This window comes from Chrysochloris asiatica, unplaced genomic scaffold, assembly GCF_000296735.1.
Source record: "Chrysochloris asiatica unplaced genomic scaffold, ChrAsi1.0 scaffold00262, whole genome shotgun sequence".
NCBI lineage: Eukaryota > Metazoa > Chordata > Mammalia > Afrosoricida > Chrysochloridae > Chrysochloris > Chrysochloris asiatica.
This window is the reverse complement of record NW_006408780.1, coordinates 947,558-960,843: the sequence shown is the minus strand read 5'-3', so window position 1 is coordinate 960,843 and position 13,286 is coordinate 947,558. Positions and strand designations below refer to the sequence as shown.

The following is a 13,286-nucleotide window of genomic DNA, read 5'->3' as shown; positions in this document are numbered from 1 at the left end:
TATTAAAATTTTTTTTTTTAAATATTCTTCTAGTTGAGTTCTGATTATCAAGCTATCCAGAATAGCTCAAATGGGTACTATCTGCAAGTTTGAGTGTTCTTGTGTGTCTCCCTTCACTTCATATCAGCTGGATGCTTCACTCTCAGCTCTAGCCCTCTGTGGCTATGTCCTTGTCCATGGGCTCAGGTGACCTCAGGTCTCACCACACTTTGAACCAACCAGTCCTTCTTCTCTCTGTCATCTCCAGGTTAATGGGAGTCTATGGAACATGGTTGAACTCAGCCCATTTCTTCATTGTTGCTTTCCCCCCCTCTTCCACTCACCAGTAGACCAGTGTGGTTACCAGCAAGCTTATGTGCCTGCTCATGTGTTCCCTTTAATTTTCAGTCTTGGAGGGGGGGTTTGTTCTGAAGGGACTTGATTGCTTTCCTTGATGGCTTCGTGGTGAACAAGTTGCTTATTCTTGTAGTAGCCAATCATGCTGCCATTTTTGTTTTGGGTTTTTCCTGATGATCTTTCTTTGAAGATGTATCTTCTGTCATTCTAGCATTTTGATATATTCTTTTTGATAATGAATGCAAAGCCATTCCTCTTCAATTGTCATTTCCAGCATAGTAAACCATGTGATTTTCAGATTCAAAATGGTCAATAACAGTCCATTTCAGCTCAGTAATGCTTGGGATATCTGTGTTTATGTGTTCCATTTCATTTTTGACAACTTCCAATTTTCCTAGATTCATACTTAATACATCCCATGTTCCAATTATTATTGGATGTTTCCAGCTGTTTCTCCTCATTTTGAGTTTTGCTCCAAAGCAAATGAAGGTCCTAAAAGCTTTACTCCATTTGTGTCATCATGGTCAACTCTACTCTGAGGGGTCAGATTTTCCCCAGCAGTATTTTCAGTGCTTTCCAACCTGACGGGCTCACTTTTCAGCATTATAGCTGACAATATTCTGGTCCTCTGTATCATGTTTCAAGATGCAATATTCTGGTGCTCTTCTTACAGTGTTCCAATGTTATTCATAAGGTTTTCAGTGACTAAATGTTAAGAAGTAGTCTGTCTCTCCTTTCTACTCTGTCTTAGTCTTGAAGCTCATCTGAAACTTGTCCTCTATGTATAGCCCGACTGATATCTAAAATACTGATGACATAGCTTCCAGAATCATAGCAACACACAAGTCACTGTAGTACACCAAATTGACAGACGAGTGGTTGAATAATTTCATCAATACAAATCTTGCATTTTTTAAATTCAGTTTATTCCTACAGGTATGCATTACTTCATGTTTGTAACATGTTTTGTGAAATCAGATGTTATGTGATTTGGACATTGTGTGAACCCCTTATTGTACATATGACTAGTATAGGTTTGTGCATGTTTGATACTTATATATCTAAGTAGCCTCTGCACAAGATGCTCTGGCTTTCTGTTAGCCTAGACTTTGCACACTTGCACCTGCAATTGGCTACCTCTAGGTGTGTGGTACCCTCTGAGCATCCTTGGGAACTTGGTTGGAATCTGGATGGAGCAGAGCGGCCACAGCCTAGTGTCTTCACAAAAGCAGGGTAGTGGGGTAGGGGTTATGACAGCTGTTGTCATGAAAGCTAAATCATGGCTTCTGGGATACTACAAACTCAATGCTTACCCCAGCTCCTGGTGCCCTTTCAAGCAAGCCCCTCTTCCCCACCCCTTAGACTTATATGTGATCAGAGGATGCCTGAGCAGATATTCAAAATATCTGTATCATCATTTAAAATTTTCATCTGCTTGTTCTATTACTCTCTGGAAGAGGTATATTAAAATCTTGCAATTATAAGAGTTTTAGCTTTTTATATGTTGAGGCTATATTGTCAGGGAGGATTTTAAGTTTATGATTAACATATTCTTGGATTAATGTTTCTTTTTACATTATGATGTTGTTCCTCAGAAACTGTATACAGGGTCACTGAGTCAGAACCTACTCTACAACACTTAACAACAACAATGTCAGTTTTTACATTTAATAATTTTCCCCTTAAATTCTATTTTGCCTCCTATTAGTATTATACACTTTTAAAACAATGTAAAGCGTATATTTTTCCACGTCATTATATCCTTCTTCTTATTGTAGTTGTGTTTTAGGGTTCATTTCTTATAAAAGCACATATACAAGCTTAGTCCACTGAAATTTATTTTGATTATTAATTAATTTGGACTTCTTTCTATAGTATTTTCCTGCTTACAATCTCTTTTCTTTTTGTTTTCCCTGTTCTGCCATCTGTTGGGTTAATACTATTTTTAGTTCTTTTCTTCTCCTTGATAATTTGAGAGCCAGAGATTGTATTTTCATTTTATTTTCACTATACATTTTTTCTAATGAAGTCTACTAATATTCAGTATGCTCATCTTTCTCTTGACTTAGTATATTTTCAACTATTTACTGATCACCATTACTTTATTATTTTATTATCCAGCAATAATCTTTTTTTTTTAACCCATAAAGTAGGTTTTCAAATAAATAATAACTATATAAATTACTGATATATAAAGTTTGTCTGTTTGTTGGTGTTCACTGTTATCCCATGACAGACTTTGCCAGTCACCTGGTAAAGGTGAGATGCTAACAACTTTCCCTGATGTTTTCTCTGTCTAAGGAGGTTTATGCTCTGCCCCTTCTAGTGTGTGATTGGTATACAGCTCTAAGTGACAGTTATGTTACTCAGCCCTATGTAGAGATGATCCATTGTCTTCTAGTATCTTCTGTCATTGATTTAGTCTAGTCAGCTGTCAGTCTAGTTTCTCTTTTGTTGTAAACAACCTGTCTTCTTTCCCCTAAAATTTGTCAAGTTTGTCCCTTTATAATTTATTTTCTTTAGTCTCACTAAATTGTGTCTAGATCTTATTCATTTTGCTTGGAACTGGCAATATAGTTTGATTTTAGGACTCATGTCTTTTTCAATTCTTGAGAAGCTACTCTCTCTTCCAATGTTGGTTCTCCATCATTCCTTCATTCTTTTCTTCTGAAAACTCTAGCATTCCACTGATGGTGCTTAACTCTAGCCTCTGTGATTCTTGTCTTTGTAGTTTATTTATTTGTTACACTCCTCTGTTTTTCTACATTGTATTCTAGATGAGTTCTTCAGCATTCTCTTTCAGTTCCTTAATTTGGACTTCAACTATGTCCAGTGATTATGCCCTTTATTTTAATGGGTTTTTTATCTAACATTTTCATAGTCATTAGCTCTCATGTCTTTTAATCACAATTTGTTATTTTTAAACAAATTCAGACAATTCTCATTATTTATGCTAATCCTATTCTATATAGTCACTGGGTTAGCAAATACTGAACCACTGCCCTAGTAGAAATATAGGGTCAGGCTCCTGCAAGCATCTAGTTACAATAGTTTCATTAACCAATTAGGAAAAAACCCCTATTTAATGTTATATTGATTTATTAACATTGGACTCATGGAAACCAGCATTAAAACTTGTGTCTGAATGGAGCTTATCTAAAACGTGTACTTTTTCCAAAACGCACATCACAGCCTCCTTCCACTTAGGAACAGCACTTCAGCACAATGATTACAGTCATTTCAAACAGTGAAATCCAACAAAAAGCAAAATATTGTGAAAGGATGTGGTACTAGACAGACCACAGAAAAGACACTTGCTTACAGAATGAGAGTGGACACAAGAAGGCAGAATGGCCTCTTGCTTGACCTCAGTTGGGAATATGCATGGTGACCAACTCAAACCTTTTGCCACTCTGTACCTGTCCCAAATGGCAGTCAAACACTGTGAGAATTAATTTTCGGATTCCATGCAAATTTATTGAGTAGGCAAATTTTGCAAATATGGAATCCTCAAATAATGAGGATTGGCTGTATAAGTTATGCCTTTATTTTTACAAAATATTTGAAACATGTTGAGGCCTGGGGCCCATTCCAGCTGTCAGTTTCCAGCCGAGCCCAGTCTGGGCTCACTTTTGTGGAGCACTTTCTGTTTTATTTATCCAGCAGGAGTGGAACCGCTCCTCCAGCCTCCCCCATCCACAGAGCCATCCACCATCTGTACAAGCACTCAGTAACAGAGCCAGGAGAAGTGGGAACCACCTGACTGCTGCAGAGCAGGAGTGAGAGTGGGTGACGAAAGGCTAGGAGCTTTGGCAGTAGCCAGCTTACCTGTCTGGTGACACTGGGTAATAGTTGCTTGGGCAAAGTCCTTGATTTTTTTGTATTTCTGCAAAAAACTCTCCAAAAACTGGGCAGCTTCATGAACAGTCACTCCAAGGCAAGCAGCGAGTCGCTCCTTCCCTGTATGAGTCAGAAAGAATCCAGATCAGAGTCAATTCCTAACTCACGTTCTAGAGCCTCTGACTCCAGGGATGACAAGTCACACAGGGATGAGCTAACAAAAGACCTCTTGAATCAAGGTACCAGGAACAACACTGGAAGTTTTCTTTCCTGGATTGGTCAAGGTGGTGTTTGACTTTTGGCTTTAAAAACAGATGTACTAGGTGCTGGTCAACTGGGGCTTGTTAGGCATATTTATATTCTACAGTACTTAATGAGTGAGTGCCTGTGACGTACTAAGAGTGTGGCAGTGAATGATGTAGGTGAGGTGCCTGCTCTTCAGTCCAGTGGGAGACCTGATTCTAGACTAAAGAAAGCTGGAGAGGAGCACAGAGCAAAAGAGGAAGGAAAATGGTACTCAGGAGTACCTACCCTTAGAATCCTTATTTCAAGACAAACACTTTTGGTCTAGAACAACAGTGGGTTCCTAGAGGGTCCAGGTGATCTTCCAAAGCTGCTGTCAAGAGGCACCTGAGTTTTGGCACAAAATGGCTGAATGCAGGAGCTGGGACCACACAGATCTGGATCTGAGTTAAATCTATTACCCATGGAAGGTTCTATATCACCTTGGGGAAGTTACCTGGCCTGCAATAAACTCCATTTCTTTATCGGTAAATTAGGAACAATGATCTTTATTCTCAAGGGCTGTTGAGAGAACTCAATGAGACAAGCAGCCTGAAGACCTGCTTTCCTGGGGAGCTATGATGAGGACCAGGAGTACATTTGCTTATCCTCTTTACTGGGTCAACTCTGAGTTCACATTAGGGGCAACCCAAGGGGACTTCGGACAACATGGTCTAGAAGCCATGGCCCACTGGGTGGAGATGCAGGATCTGAGAATGTCAGAGAAGAGACCTCTGGAGGACCAGGACCAATTGCCCTCACAGCTCTTGCTTCAGTTGGGCCGTTCCTGGTCCAGGACAGCTGGTGAACTCAAGAGTGCAGGGTGGAATCTTTTTCAGATTTGAGGAGAGTAAAGGGCAGTTGCTGCTTGTTCTACTTGGCCAAGTGGAGGGGAAAGCCTGGAGGACCCCGAGCTCTCCAGTTTCCACTAGGAGAGCGCCCTTGACCCGTCTCTGTGCCTAGGCCTGCTTGACCACTCTGGACCTTGGACTGGAAATGGGAAAAAACAAATAAACAAAACAAAACAAAACAAAAAACAACTAAAACACTCCAGTTTCCCTTTTTAGACCTTGTGAGCTTAATTAAGACCATGTGATGCCTTCATGAATAAGTTATCATGTGTTTGCTACATTTTACTGCAAGAATTCATCTCTGTCGCTTTCTCTCTGTGACATTCCAATCACCAGCCTCAGCTATGGCACTCTAATGGAAAATTCCATCGGCTCTCAGAAAGGAGTCACATGGTAGCTAGATGCCTCAGCTGGGTCTGCCTGGGTTGGCCTCTCTTGTTGCCTCTAGGCAGGTCCTTTGGATAGACACTGGCCATGGTGCCCTCTCTGGCTGTATAGCCCAAGGCTACCTCATACCCCTTCAGGGCTGCCTTGTGAGTTCAAGGTGAGCCTTCCCACTGTGTACATGAGTGTGGCTCTTTCAAGTGGGATACCCCCTCACCCTCCTACTCCCCATACCCTGGCTTTTGGCCCTGTATGTGCACTGAGGACTTCCCAGGTTCAGGGTGCAGTCAGGCATCTCTTCTATTCAGAATTCTGTCCTCCTTCTCCATTCTTGTTATTAAGTGCTGTTGAATCCGTTCTGATGCATGGCGCCCCTATATAGGGTTTCTGAGGAATAGTTGGTGGGTTTGAACTGAGAAGCTTGTAGTTAGAAGTCCAGTGATGACCCTACAGTGCCACACGAGAACTCCGACTACAGAGGCTGGAGGTGGAAAACTGCATTCCCAGACGCCCTTGCAGCTAGGTTCAGGCTATGACTTAGGCTTGGCCAGTTGTCTGCATGTGAATGCGATCTGGAGGCAGAGGCCGCAGGAGGGAGATGCAGATGTATCTGTGGGTTCAACTGGAGAACACAGCTGTGGTGAAGGGTTCACATGGCAGGGTTAGCAGAGGGCACAGCAGGTCCTCAGTGATAACTTGATGACAGGAAGGGGCAGCCAGTCTGCCAGAATGGGGTAAAGTGGTTACAAACAGCAATAGTGGGTCCTCTCAATCATGACCGAGTGAGGGGTCCCATATCAGTTATTCTGGGTCTTCTGTCTTTCCATGTAAACTTTAGGAGCAGTTTGTGGAAATCCATAAAATAACTCACTGGGATTTTGATTGGGATTGCATAGAGTCTGTATGACATGCTGGAAGAATGAACATCTTGATACTATTATGTCTTCCTATCCACTGACATGGAACATTCCAAGAGCTCATTGCCCACCCCACATTGCTAAAAGTGTCTCACTTTCTCGGGCTAGCCAGAGGCTGGCACATAGTGGGTCTTCAGGAACGCTGGCTAATCTGAACTGGAGGAAGAGACCTGACTAATTCCTGCCTACCTTATAAATAGCAGTTTAGGTGTTGCTGTCGCCAGACAGTCTTCTCTGATTCCCCCACCCCGTTTAGGACCTTGGGGACAAGCCTATAAATGCACAGATGACAGAGTGGCAGAATGTCAGGCTCATGTCTCTTCTGGCAGATTTGAACTCCTTGGGAACAGGAATGGTGTCACCTCCATGCTGGGCCTGGCACAGGTATGCACACCATTCTTCCATCGATACTTGTTGGTCACATGATGGCTGGATTTGGAGGCAACTCGGTAAACATTACAGAGGAACTGATTACGTGTGCAAGGCATTCAGAGTGAGGTGGAGAAGGCAGGTCCTCAGTGGGCCCAGAGGTGGCTGTGAGCAGCATGGTGGGTTGTTGTTGTTAAGTGCTGTCGAGTCGGTTCCGATCCATAGCGACCCTTGTAGGGTTTCCAAGGAGCAGCTGGTGAGCTTGAACTACAGATCTTGCAGTTCAAACGACTTTGCCGTCTAACGCATTAGCCTACAGCGTCACCCCAGGACTTGGGGAGGTGCTAATAGTTGACTGAAGTGAGAGTAGCAGGCTAATGAGCCATCCATTCCTCCTCGAGTCAAGGTCCTCGCACGCCTGCTGTTCTGGCAGGATCAGCCACCAAGGCCTGCTCGTTCCTAACCACGGGGTGAGCCTGTGTGAGTGGGACCTGCCCCATGACTGAAGAGCTGAGTCTGCACATGAGACCCCCTTGTGAGCATCGTTTCTACTTATTTCCCAGGCCTGCCTCCATCACAGTTCTCACTGCCACCAAGTCAACACGTGGAGGCTGTGGCAAATGTGGCCCCCTGCCATGCTTCTGCTGTGGGGCCCTTGCCTGCTCACCAACAGCTCCCAGGCCCTCAAGGGCATGTTTATGTGGAAACGTGATTGCACTGCACTGAGAACTGGCTGGCCCAAAGCCCTGCTACAGAATTTCCAAAGGGGCCCTTGGCGCCCCCAGAGACGTAGGCCCCACTCATCTCGTGCTGATGGCGCTCTGGCTTTCAACATCAGGGAACAGAACCTCTGCACTACGGAGACACGGCAATTTCTGTCACGCTGGACGGGAACAATGGGAACAACAGAGATGAGGCTCAGGGTGGGAACCTCTGTGTCACTGTCAGGGCTAAAAACAGCCAAATTACCCCTTTCACACACATCATGGCTAATGACTCACTGCTTATTTACAAAGTGCAGCTTTTTTCCTCTCCTGAAAAAAACATAAAGTTATTACCTTCCTCTCAAGGTGCCAAACCGACAGGAGTGAAGATGGTTTCTTTATGTGCATCAGGGTGGTAGTGGAGATGAAACGCCTCCCTGTCCTGCTGGATGATGTGGAGCAGAGCTGACACTCAGCAGGCGCTTGGCACACCTGCCCTTGCTTTTCTTGCCCCCAGGGTAGGTCAACCGCCTCAGCCAGGTGGTGGGCGCCACAGAAGACATGTGAGGTTACACATTCCCTGGGAAAACGTTTGCTGCACTACTAAGTCACTGAAGCAGGATCCAGACTTGGTTCAAGACAAGTGTTAACAACAGCACATCAGATTCCAACAACCCATGAGATAGGTATTCTTATCATTGCATTTACCACTGAGGAAACTGAGGCACAGAGAGGTAGAGGCCTAGTATGAAGTCCAGGAGGTGATGGAATCGGAACTTGAGTCCCAGAGAAGGAGGCGATGTTCTGCTGTGGACCAAAGCTGTCTGTGACGTGTAACCCCGAAGCAGGCTGTACAGCAGTGAGATCTAACACGACTTGGCAGACTCCTCCCCAAGACAGAAGGTGCAGGAAGGGTAAGGAGCACAGCCAAGAAGGGGCAGAGAGGAAGCATTGCGCCAAGTGACTCAGAAGCATTTAGCCAATGTTATACTACTATTGTCCATTGACTTTGGCTCTTCAAAATAGTCTATTAGTCTATTTCCCCCAAACTGTGCAGAATCCACATGTTTCAGAAATTGAGTGATGGAGCTACCGAGTCCATTCATTTATTCAACAAATAATTACTGTGTGCCAGGCGCCAAGCAAACCAGAGCAGACTCCTGCCTTCAGGGACTCGTGCCCTAGTAGGGAGGAGGAGGTGGTGAACAGGCAAGGCGCAGCCCAGAGAGCGTCCAAGGGTGCTGTGAAGTTAATCAGGCAAGGCAGCAAAGGAGATGGGTGCTCTGGAGGCAGGTGGGTGTGGCAGAGACTCGGAAGTAGCCTCTCGGCGTGACCCCCTGGCCATGCGTGTGGTGGGAGCTGTGACTAGTTTCCAATAGAATATGGATGTGATTCTGTTGTCACCTTGCACAAGGTCGCAGTGTCTTCCTCGCTGGCTTTGAAGAAGGAAGCTACCGTGCTGTGGACTGCCCGTGTTGGGCAGTTCATGTGGCAAAGAGTTGAAGGCAGCCTCTGGTTGATGCCAGCAAGGCTGAAATCAGCCTGCTGACAAGGGCGGATTCCTCCCCCATTGAGTCTCAGATGAGGCAGCAGCCTTAGCTGCCACCGTGACTGCCATCTTACCGGGGACCAGCTAAGCGGTGCCCAGACTCCTGTGAGATGCTAACTGTGTGTGTTACTGTCGCTCAGCCTGTGGTGCTTTGGTACACAGCAATGGATCTCTAAGACAGAGGTCAGGGAAGGCTGAGAAGGGGACATCTGAGCAAAGAGCTGAGATGTGAGTGGACATGGAAGGGATGAGCTGGTACAAGAGCCCTGAGGTGGACACCAGCCTGGCCAGTTTGAAGTTGGCTCTTGATCCATTGTAAATGGTGTATTTACAACTGTGGTAACAGGCCACTTTGGAAGTATATCAGATACAACTGCATTCACCCTGGGGAACTGCAAGGTGGCACTTACGGATAATTGACTATGCATTTGCCCGGTTATCCTTTTACTGGAAGTGAACAAACAAAGGACTTCCTTGAATAAACAAAGGACTTTCATGGCAGAAGTCTGTGCAAAAGTCCTGCTGCTCGCAGACAAACCAGTCCAGGGGAGCAGGAGGCTCACGCAGGTCAGGCATGACAGCTGCATGGAGCCTCCCTAAGGAGGGCCCAGCGGGCCAACAGCCTCCTCTGACCCTCTCCTCTGCTTTTCCAAGAGAAAACCAGGCCACGTGGATTCAGAATGACCCAGAGGAAGAAAAGAATTTAGAAAGACCTAACGGCCCAGGCTTAGGGACCCAAAGGGAGAGAAGGAGAGATAGGGGAAGGCCTGCTTTCAGGAAAAGAGGAGGAGAGAAAATAGGAGAAGGACAGGAGAATGCAGACACTCCATTCCCTCATCTAAAGGGGGCTATGAGGACTGAGGACACACATAGGGTGGCCTGGCCAGTACCTGTGTAGACGTCATTAAGACATTTACAAGTGAGTCTCACAGCCCGAGCAGTGACTTTCTGAAATAAAGTACAGCTACTTCTCAGCACAGCGGATCCATACCACAAGACTGGACTGTGACCCACAAGGGTGTGTGATTGGAGCCCGCTAGCTGTTCTATGAGACAATGATGTGACTTTCTGTTCCGCAACCTTTATAACCTCAGAAGCCCTATGCAGGGTTGCTATGAGTTGGAATCACCACCTGTCATACTGTGGTGCCTTGTGTGTTGCTGTGATTCTGGAAGCTATGCAAAAATGATACAACACTGGAGGCACTTACTCATCTATGCCAAGAAATGTGGGAGACAACTACCTTGACAACTAACTGGAAGAGAGATCCATATTTGTGCCCATTCCAAAGAGAGATGACCCAACAGAATGCGGAAATCACTGGACAATATCATTAATATCTCATGAAAGCAAAAATTTGCTAAAGATAATCCCAAGCCCTCTGTAACCGTACATTGTCAGAGAGCTTCCAGAGGTTCAAGCCAGATTCAGAAAAGGACATGGAACAAAGTATATCATTACTGACGTCAGATGGATTTTGGCTGAAAGCAGAGAATACCAAAAAGATGTTTACCTGTGCTTTGTTGACTATGCAAAGGCTTTTGACTGTGTGGATTATGACAGGCTATGGATGACATTGTGGAGAATGAATGTTCCGGAACACTTAATTGTGCTCATGAAGAACCTGTACGTAGACCAAGAGACAGTTGTTTGAAAAGAACAAGGGAATACTGAATGACTTAAAATTAAGAAAGTTGTGTACCCGGGTTGTACTCTTTCACCTATTTATGCAATCTGTATGCTGAGCAAGTAATTCAAGAAACTGGATTATATAAAGAAAAATGTGGCATTGGGATTGGAGGAAGACACATTAACAATCTGCGATAGGCAGATGATATAACCTTGCTTGCTGAAAGTGAAGAGGACTTAAAAATCTTACTGATGAAGATCAAAGAGCACAGCCTTTGTTATGGGCTGCACCTCAATGTAAAGAAAACAAAAATCCTCACCACTGTTCTAATAAACAACACCCATACAAATGGAGAACAGATTCAAGTTGTCAAAGACTTCTTTTTGCTCAGATCAATGGTCAGCACTCATGGAAGCATCAGTCAAGAAATCAAATGATGTATTGCATTGAGCAGATTTGCTATACAAGACCTCTTTGAAGTGTTCAACAGCAAAGATATTAGTTTGAGGACTAAGGTGCTCCTGACTCAAGCCATGGTGTTTTCAATAATCTCATACGCATGTGAAAGCTGGACAGTGAATAAAGAAGACACTAGAAGAATCAATGCATTTGAGTTACGGTGTTGGAAGAGAATATTAACAGTACCATGGACTACCAAAAGAACAAATCTGTGTTAGAAAAAGTACAGCCAGAATTCTTCTGGAAGCCAGTATGGTCAGACTTCGTCTCTCATACTTTGTATATACTATCAGGAGGGACCAGTCCATGGAGAAGGATATTGTATTTGTTAAAGAGGAGGGTTGGAGAAAAAGAGGAAGACCCCCAACGAAATGGATTAGCACAGCATGGACTCAAATGTAGCAATGATTGTGAGGTTGGCGCAGGACCTGGCAGTTTTCCATAGGGTTGCTATGAGTCGGCATCTACTTAATGGCACCTAAGGAGCTGTGGTAGCGTAGTGGTTACAAGTCGGGCTGCCAACCTCAAGGTCAGCAGTTCAAAACTACCAGCGGCTCCACGGGACAAAGATGAGGCGTTCTGTTCCCGTAAAGATTTATGTCCTTGGAAACCCTGTGCAGGGTCACTATGAGTCGGAACCGACTCCCCGGTACTTAACAACAACAACATGAATTGGAATGGACTCCATGGCACTTAACAACAACAAAAACAACTTGTCAGCACAGGACCCACAGCCACGTTCACCTGGCTGACAGACCGTCCCGGGACCTTCCTCCCTGGCCACAGCCCTACCTGCTCCGTAGACCACCGAGTACACCACCTTCTTGGTCTGCTCTCTGTCCATGCAGTTCACGTGCTCCATGGGAATGTCTTTCCTGTGTGGAAAGATGACATGTCATCAGGCACAATTAGCGCTTATTTACAGAGTTGGTTGTGAGAGTCCAGCCTGTGTACCACCCCAACCCGAGTCTGTCTGGAGCTTCCTAAGTGTTTACATGGAGCCTGTGCCTGAGACACGGGTGTGCTGGGGATATGTAGCATCCAGCTCTGCATGGACAGTAGCCCTCCAAGGAAGTACAAACAGAAATGACAGAATTTCTAATGAAAATGCTGTGGATCAGAACCAGTGAGTTGCACTTAAGCAGTAAGGACATCCCAGAGTTCGAAACTCCCCTACGGACTCCTGATGTGGCCTTGTAGGAGAAGCACTGTACTGCGAAACACGAGGTTGGTGGTTTGATGGTTCAAACCCACCAGATGGTCCTCAGAAACCTTATACAGGGTCACTATGAGTTGGAATTGACTCAATGGCACTTAATAGCAACAACAAACTCCTTTATAAGGAGCCCTGGTGGCACAGTGCAGTGGGTTAAGCATAGAGATAACTGAAGGGTCAGGGGTTCAAAACCACCAGCCACTTCATGGGAGAAAGATGATGCAGTCTGTGTCTGAAAAAGTTTACAACCTCGGGAACCCTAGGGAGCAGTTTTACCCTGTCCTACAGGGCCACTGGTGTGTCACTGTAGGATAATCACTGGACGATGGTTCAAACCCACCAGCTGCTCTCAGAAACCCTATAAGGGTCACTATGAGTAGGAACCAACTTGACAGCACTTAACAACAACAACAGAGTCACTATGCGTTGAGACTAACTCTATAGCAATGGGTTTAAACTCCTTTATCAGTAAAAATGAGTGAAAGTAAATGAATTAAATTTCAATTCAAGAACAACAAAGACTTTTTTATACAAAAGATAAAAACTAATTAATGTGGTAGAGACTAGGACAACAGTAGACCAAATTAATAAACAAAAATCATGGTTCTTGTAAAAAAATAAAATAGTAAAGCTATTAGCTAACGTAATAAAAAGTGAGAATGCACAAATACAGAAACTAAGGAATAATAAGGAAAAATAACTATTGATACATTGTTGTTGTTGTTGTTATGTGCCGTGGAGTCGGTTCC

The 13,286-nt window shown here is 44.5% G+C and overlaps 1 protein-coding gene across 1 annotated transcript in view; it reads right to left on the bottom strand.

Moving 5' to 3' along the window:
• Positions 1-13,286, bottom strand: part of POLN (polymerase (DNA directed) nu) — a 243,508-nt gene that overhangs the window by 39,231 nt on the left and 190,991 nt on the right. Inside the window, 2 exon segments of the mRNA XM_006874123.1 lie at positions 4,165-4,296; positions 12,114-12,196. Coding sequence (XP_006874185.1) covers positions 4,165-4,296; positions 12,114-12,196 — 215 coding nt within the window.